General features: G+C 35.0%; 1 protein-coding gene across 1 annotated transcript; it reads right to left on the bottom strand.

Moving 5' to 3' along the window:
- Positions 1–966: 966 nt before the first annotated feature.
- On the bottom strand, positions 967–1,902 carry LOC113830629 (olfactory receptor 4C15-like). The gene has a single exon (XM_027421094.1). The coding sequence runs from the start codon at positions 1,900–1,902 to the stop codon at positions 967–969; it is 936 nt and encodes a 311-aa protein (XP_027276895.1).
- Between the last annotated feature and the right edge of the window lie 7,127 nt (positions 1,903–9,029).

Genomic DNA, 9,029 nt, shown 5'->3' with positions numbered 1-9,029 from the left:
GAATATTTACAGCATATTTCTACTCTCAACTTCAAGACTAATTTTTAAGTGGTATTCTAATATCTAAATCCCTCTCCATAGTTACTTAGATTTTTAAGAATATAAAGTTCAATGGACTTTAATTTTCTTTTCATGTTTCTTACATCTGTATTTTGATGAAAAATATTTGTAAAATTAAAAATATCCCACTCCATAATAAACAGACCCCAGATCAATACAATCTAGGATTTATAAAAATGTATATAAATATATTTGTTTTATATTTTTAATCTATAATCTATCATGAACTTTTTTACACTTAAATTACATTCAATATGGAAACTATAAAATTTATTGTAAAGCTTCACAGTATCATTTCTGAATGCCAATTCAAAATGTACATGTTCACTGAAACTGACTAAATTTATATGACAATCTGAGTATTCAATGCATATCAAAAGTGTGATGTCACAAAAAGATTTCTCATATATAGTGTTAATACATTCTCTACAGAATAGTGTCTTACATTTTTATATACATGTAACCATGAAGAGCTTGCATAGTGAATGGGTATTTTGTCTGCTCTTTTATATTAAGCTTGCTAAGTGTAATTATTTGATTTGTTTATATATGTTTATTAAGTTTGTGTATGTGTTTAATGTGTGAGAACATGTAGGAAATGTGGGTACCAAAACACACGGGTTAAAAGATTTCAAGAGGCATTGAAGATCATTTTCTATAACTCTTTAACTCATGTCCTTGAGGAAATGTCTGTGACTGAGCCTTGTCCTAGTTGTGTTCAAAGATTCATTTTCCAGTACATCCCTGAGAACTGCCTGGTTCTTATTCAGGAAATGTGTATAAAAGATGATCTACCATAACTGGCTTAAGCCATCAGTGCTAAGGATGCAAACAAAACTCCTTCTTATTAAATAACAAGTACTTTTATCCACTGAGCCATCTCCTCTGTCCTTTAAATAAAATGTTTTAAAATTTATCAGAAACCAGTACCAGCCTCTTCCACATTTTCCTGATGGCATTTATCATTTCCTTATTCCTGAAAGTGTACACCATAGGATTGAGCAATGGTGTCATAACATCTGTAAATACAAACACATTTTTCTCAAAAGGGAATGCAGATGTAGGTCGTGCATATATTAATATACAAGGAACAAAGAAAAACACTACAACAGTCACATGGGATCCACAGGTGGACAGAGCCTTACGTCTTCCTTCAGAACTGTGACCTCTCAGAGAGAACAAAATGATACCATAAGAAACAAGCAAAAAGGAGAATATAATGATGCAGATAGACCCACTGTTGGCGAACACCAAAATGACAAAAATGTGTGTGTCAGTGCAGGCAAGCTTCAGCAATGGGAACAAGTCACATATGAAGTGATCAATGACATTGGGTCCACAGAAAGGCAATTGCAAAGTGAAGGACATTTGTATGATAGAATGTAAGAATCCTCCAGCCCAGGCAACACCCACCAGAATGCCACAGAGCCTCCTGTTCATGATGAAAGAGTAGTGTAAGGGCTTACAAGTGGCCACATAGCGGTCATAGGCCATGGCTGCCAGAATGATGACTTCCACTGCAGCAAAAAAGTGTGAAGCAAAGACCTGTGTCATGCAACATTCAAAAGAAATAGTCTTCTTCTCATAAACCAAATCTGCAATCATCTTTGGTGTGACAACAGAAGAGACACATGCATCCAAGAAGGATAGGAATGCCAAGAAGAAGTACATAGGGGACCCCAGCAGGGCAGGATTGTAAACAATGGTCACCACAATCATCATGTTGCCCACAACGGTTGCAAGATAGACTAATGAAAACATAACAAATGATATCTTCTCAATTTGGGGGTCCTGTGAAAGCCCCAGGAGTATGAACTCATTGACAAAACTCTGGTTATGCATGGTTCTCCAGAGGAATTTTAAAGAAAAATATATAAACTCTGCAATTGTAAGAAAAATATATCTTACAAATTTATAATAAATCATCAACAATACAGTGAATGTTTATGAGAAAGTATCTTCATTGATTTTATTCCCATTCAGAACAGAGTAGTGTAAAGATTTTTGAAACATATCATTAGAAATCACATATACTTGAAATATAAATACCTCAATAATTTAAAATAGTCACAACTGTTAATATTTTTGATAAAACTATTTGTGATAGAGAAATCCATATTTGAATTTTCATCTATTATCAATCTAAATGTTTCTTGTAGTGAAATATTGGAAGTCAGTTGGAAATCAAGACTATACTTTAGTAATCATGTCTGACATCGGAATTGAGTAAGGTAATGCTGAGTCATCTACAGTGATGAATTGAAGCTCCATCTACCAATAAAAGAGATAAAATGTATTCTGAAAACCATGACATCATTATGTTTTTGCAAAGCATGAAGTATATTAGAATTTGAATCAAGCAATCTGTTCTTCATAACACAGAAAGTTCTCTACAACAAAGCAAATGCCATTAATATGGTACCAATACAGAACTTGTTAAAATTAATATTGTCAATTTACAGTGTGCTCAGTGTGTTCATCATATTAAAAATGATGTTGTGGTCATAGTGAGTAAGTGGAGTCGAAAAATGAGACTGGACAGGTTTTAAACTCCTAGTTAAAATATGTGACAAGTGTAAAACTTTTAACTAAATTTTTAAGGTCAAAGAAGCAAGTTGTTTAAATTTGGATTTTAAGAGCCTCTGTGTCCACCATTCATGCTCTCTCCTGATAATCACCAAGGGACAGAGTGAGTTTGTTTTTAAACAATGAGAATTTCAATGTGTATGTGGTCTGTATATTCTCCCTCTGTTTATAAATAGGCTACAGTGCATTCCATTGTCATGTGTTAATTAGGCATTTCAATAAAAGCAACAAGGTAAAGGATGGAAATATAAAAGATGAAGGACCAATAACCTATGTGAAAATTATATAGCGGAAGAGGAGAAACTTAATTGTTAAATGTATTTTAGAGTCCCAAGTTTTAATTACCTGACAGACATTTATGCCATTTTATGAAAAATATCAACCTACAAAAATATGGTTTGACATTCATATAAATTTGGTATGAAATATGTCCATAAACAGATTACTTACTCATCTTCAATGAGTATAAGGAGAATCAAATTAGACAATGTAAAAATCTTACTCATGGTATTGCCCTCAGAATGCTAGGAGTTATCCACTCACTTGTAAACCCAGCTGCTTCATGCAGACAAATATTCCAGCTCTTGAACTCAATTTCTTCAGGAAGTCACAGCTTTTAAATGTATTTTATCTTCTCATGAATATAGTAGAAATGTTTTACCAAATATATTTTTCTGAATATCTGTATGAATACACATGCATAGATATAAATATTTAAATATATGTTTATGTAAATACAGACCTATGACTAATATACTAATGTATGTATACAGCGAAGAAAAGATCCTTGATTTTAATGATTTGTATTTACAAAGAACACATACAATTGTAATTATAGAAGAAAACAAGGAAGAATACATTTGCATGCATATACTTTGAATCAACAATGTCATGATGTTCATAGGATAGTTCTTCACTATTATCTATAGTATGAACTCTCTTTCCAGTAATAAGCTATATTAAAAAAAGCACAATAAAAAAACCACACTACATGGTCACTGTGTCATCGAATTAGACAGTAATCTTTTAAAGAAGAGTAAGATGGTCATCATATAAATTACCATTTGTCATTCTGTGTAAATCACAATCAACAAAGAACTGCAATGAGTAACGAGATCAGTGGGCATGGAGTCCTTGCATGAAGTATTAGAATAAAACTCAGCATTTCTTACATGACAATGGAAATAAAAGAAAAACTGCTCCACATTATAAGGATTATTTTTTCAGATCTACACCTTTATTTTTTTCTATAGGATAGGTCTGGTTAATTCATGTTCCTACATAACAAGTCTAGGGCCATTCAAAGTTCTTTTGTGAAAATCATATAAAAATAATAATGTAAGAAGAAATGTTGCATTAAGGAAAAAGTGAATTCAAACAATTATGCAGATCAGGGACAATAATATCTAATTCTTTTTCCATAGTCAAAGCTGCTAAGTGTTTTTCTTCATATTTATTCACAATATAAAGCACTAGGTTTTATCAGCTATGGTAGAATTATAAAGGTGTGAATACATTGGTTCTTAATCAGTGGCAAAATGTTAAAGCTCTTGTTCTCAGTCTTAGAAACTCACATTTTAACAACCTCCTCCTACAAAAGACAAACAAACAAAAAAGCGGCAAAACAGCGAATCTTAGTAAGAAAGAAACAAAGACTAATGCTAACTTAAAAATGAAGTCATTTTTAGCTTAATCTTTTTGCTCACTAAAGGTGCCCACTTCTTGATTGAACTGACACTGGCACATCTAAGAGAGAGCAAGAGAACAGCCCTGGCAGTGATCGTGAAGAACATTACCTGTGCTTCTCAAGTGCTAGGTTCATTGTGGCAGATTAGTTAAATATAAATGAAGAAACCAAAATTCTTTCTTCAGTGTATCCAGAATTTAAAGTTGTTTTCCGAAGATATCATGAATTTATGAGAGTAATTCTTAGTTCCCTCAGGGTTTAGAAAATACTTGTCCTCATGAGATTGCAAGACACTTGTTTCCATGTTTACACTTATAACTTTATTCATAATGCATTCATGTCCATCCAATCCTATGCTGTATATTTTTAAAATTATATTAAGGTTGCTTTTGCTAATGCTTTTGTATGCCATCTTTGGCAAATAATGTATCAATTTTATAATGGGTGGAATACAGTGTTTCTGTGCAATATTTAACCAAAATTCTTTTTGTTACAAGGAATTTTTTTAAGAAATCTCTCAGGAGATCATTCACTATTTTGGGTAAAACTAATTTTTCTTTAAAGAAGATAAATAATATGTATATGATTTCATAAATATATAAAATAATAGTAGAAATATTTTTATTTGCTCTTAGAATTTTTTCTTTTCTTTTTGCTATTTATTGACAATTCCATATATGTACACAATGTGTTATGGTTATGTTAACCACATAACTTCTCTTTTCCTGTCTTGCACTACTCCTTCTTTTCAAATACTTCTTAATATATTTATATGTTTTTTTATTGAGAAATGTGTTAAATACATTTGCTCATATGAGCTTGATTGAAAATTAAGACAGGACCAATGGAAACTTACTATTGTCTACACATGAAGTTATCTTATCAACAACCATTAAATTCAGGATGTGTGGAAATTCATGAGTCCTTCCCCTATTCCTGAGAGTTCTAAAGGACAGATCTTGTGCCAGTGTTATTCAGGTAACCACAATCTAATGCTTTTTAAAACAAAATATCCATATCATAGTAGGTGTATTAAAGCACACCTCCCACCCCATAGATCTTATATTCCATATTGTCCTTTATTTTGAGCTGTTTCTTGGTCCATGAAGTGTTGAAATAGCTGTCTCATTTATGGGTGAGTATTGAACTTTGACAAACCACAAGATCCCAATTACAGAAGGCTGTAATTGTACAGCCTTCACATCACGAGGTAACGCAGAAGAATTAAGAAATCTTCTGATGGATGAAATAAGGACAAAGTTGTACCTGACATTATAATCTCATGAATGAATTGGCTGTGTCTTGCTATACATTCTTCCTGTAACTTATTTCTTTCTGTAACAAACTTGGGATTCACTTCCCACCATTAAGCACCATCAGATCATTTATTGGGAACAAACTTCTCCCATGCATTTGAAGTTTTACTGATTACACTCCCTAGCTATGAGTAAATATCTGGAATGCATTAATAGGTCCTAGTTTACTGATTATCTTCCTTAGTTAAGTGTGAGGCCTGTTTCCCACTATCAGGTCCTTGTTCCCCTCTCCATTGTAATGTCAGAGATCTGCCTCCTGCAATTACTTTTATTGACCGGCATTTGGTCAGTGTTTCGGGCCCAGGTGAAAGCATTCCATCTAAGACATCCCCAAATATCCAAGGATATATAAGTACTACATATCCAAAGTTGTTAATTCATAGCTGCCTAGATGGATAGAAAACATAAGCATGCTCTAGCTTTACCTCCCTGGCAGATAGAGAAGCAATAACCTAAACTAACCCTGCATTAAAAGATTCTCAAATTTCTTGTTGTATTAACTCAAAATTTTAGCTCTGAGATTTATTGTTCCTTCTTGTTTCCCCTGAGAAGATAAAGACAAAAGTTATCATCCCATTTGCTCATCCTCAAGGAAAACTAAACTTTCCTAATGGACTGTGCTACCACTGAGGCCAGAGCACTGGAAGGCACCATTTTTTTTTTCCATGTTCAAATTAAACTTAGACCCTCTTTTTGACCTACAGCCCTAAGTAATTGATGCTAAAAGTTTCTCCTATCAGTTTTAGTTTATTACTTTGTGGGTAAATTTTATCTGCCTTGTTGACCCTGAGAAACTGAAGCCACACACTACATTATAAAAGAATTAATATACATCTGTACCCACAAGAACTGGGGGAAGACAAGAATTTGAGAGACAAAGAAATGGAGAGACAGACAGAAACAGAGAACAGAACAGCAACGGGGAAAGAAAACAGAAGAAGAATAAAGAGCATGCAGAGGAGCAATTGTTTGTTAGTCAATTCCTTTTACCCTCAGATTTTAGTTCCGTCTCTTATTTGTAGTTCCCTTTTTTGAATCCTGAGCAAAAATTTTTGGTGCTGGATTTTTAAAGTTTTTGATATTGAACATTTACATATTCTCATCCCGTAGTTGAAAAACTCTTCATTAATCCTCACATAAAGAGGCTTCTCTGTCAAATACTGAAAGTAACTGAGATATAAATCTGGATGTTTGGAAGGCATTTTGACATCTCTTTCATTTAGAAGAATAACAGCAGTTTTTTCCATTTCTTTAAGGGATTTTTCTCATATCCTGTTTGCAGACCTCGATCATTTTCATGACGTTTTTTAAGGTCATTCTCTTCTGCTTCAACTGTGTTGGGATGTTCAGTTCTTGCTGGTGGGGTCTCTCCTTATCTCAACCAGAGGGTGGAGGGGAAAGATCAGAATGGCTGTGAATGAAACAGCCTGCTTTGTTTTGCCTCCAGGTCTCTCTGTGGGGTTTGTTGGCAGGAAAGGTCTAGGGGCCACAGTCAGAGGTCTCAGAGAGAGGGAGATAGGCTAGGCTAGCAAATGGGACTCACCTCTCAAATGGAGGGTGGAGTAGCAAGACTAGAATGGCTGCTGATGAGAGTCTGGGAAACAGGGAAGACTGTAAGAGAGATATGCATGGTACCCCAGAGAAGGGGTATGGGACAGGATCTCCTGAGTGAATTGAGAGCATGGGGGCAGGAGAGAGAGAAAGGAAGGTTGAGTCAGTGAAGAATAGAGGAGAGCAGGATAAGAAATACCATAATAGAAGGAGCCGTTATAGGTTTGAGGAGAGAACTGGCACTAGGGAGATTTCCAGAGATCTACAAGGATGACACCAACTGGAAATCTAAGCAATATTGGAAAGACTATCTTAAATGCCCTTCCCCAATATTGAGATTGATTACTACCTTATATGCCATCCTAAAGCCTTCATTCAGTGGCTGATGGAAGCAGAGGCAGGACACCCACAGCTAAACACTGAGTTGAACTCCTGGAACCCAGTTGCAGAGAGGGACGCGTAATGAGCAAAGGGGACAAGACCAGGCTGGAGAAACCCACAAGAACAGCTGACTTGAATAAGAGGGAGATCATGGTCCCCAGACTGATAGCTGGGACACCAGCATGTGACTAATCCAGACCCCCTGAATGTGGGTGTAAGTAACTGAGGAGGCCTCCGCAATCTATGGGGCCTCGGGTAGTAGATCAGTATTTATCCATGGCACACGAATGGACTTTGGGAGCCCATTCCAAATGGAGGAAAGCTCTCTCAGCCTGGAAACATGGGGGAGGGCGTAGGCCCTACCTGGGATGATATGACAGACTTTGGAGATACTCCATGGAGGGCCTCACCCTCCCTGGGGAGTGGAGGGGGAATGGGGTAGGGGCTTGGGGGGATTTGGGGGACAGGAGAGGAGAGGAGGGAGAGGCAGCTGAGATTGACATGTGAAGCAAGTTTGTTAATAATTTAAATAAAAATAAATTAAACAAATAAAAAAGTATAAGGATAAAGAATAAAATAAAAATAGTAACAAAAATAATAAAATGCATATTTATTTTTTAAACATTTTAACAAACAGCGTGAATAGTAAACATTCTGATATTTAAATCTCTTCCAATTATTTCATTAGACTTGCAAAAGCATAAAATGTAAATGTCTTTAATTTTATACAGCAATGATGAAAAATCAATTAACAAAAATTGTGAGCTCCAAAACCAAGCATTTTACCCCTAATATTAATGAATTCTCTACAAAATAATCTAATATCTTTCTATATGAGTAATGTCTAAAGTACATGTCTATGTAAATAATGATTTCTTTATTCTTTTTTATTTTTTGAGAATTCTTACATAAGTACTGTATTTAGATCATTTCTATCCTTCAAACTCTTCCCTTCCTCTTCATCTCAAATTTATTACCAATTTTTATGCCTTAAGTTATCCATCTTCTATATATGTTCTAAATATATTTTGGCTTGTTTGTTCATGTGCTTTATGTGTATTCTCTCTCTTTCGTGTGTGTGTGTGTGTGTGTGTGTGTGTGTGTGTGTGTGTGTGTGTGTGCACTTGATGCAGGTGGGGAAGGCACTACCAGTGCCCATTCATGTGCATGAAGACCAAGAAGAGGGAATATAGTATCTTCATCTATTTCACTGTCTTATTTCCTTGAACAAGGTCAGTGAATAAACCTGGAAAACCTGATATCTAACAGATTAGCTGTCCACGGATCAACTGCATCCTACCTGTTTCAGCAATACCAGCACTGGGTTAAAAGTGCATTGCCATACTTGCCTATAATCATGGGCAATGAGGATACAAAGTTCTATGGTTCATAGTGCAGGCTTTTTTTTCTCCAACAGAACTATGCAACCTAAAATTTTAACTACCTTG

Source organism: Cricetulus griseus, chromosome 6 (genome assembly GCF_003668045.3).
Source record: "Cricetulus griseus strain 17A/GY chromosome 6, alternate assembly CriGri-PICRH-1.0, whole genome shotgun sequence".
NCBI classification, from domain to species: Eukaryota; Metazoa; Chordata; class Mammalia; order Rodentia; family Cricetidae; genus Cricetulus; species Cricetulus griseus.
The sequence above is the reverse complement of the archived record's forward strand: the minus strand, read 5'-3'. Positions and strand labels throughout refer to the sequence as shown.

Coding starts and splice junctions, on each gene's coding strand:
- LOC113830629 (XM_027421094.1), bottom strand. CDS start 1,902: ATGCATAACCAGAGTTTTGTCAATGAGTTCATACTCCTGGGGCTTTCA.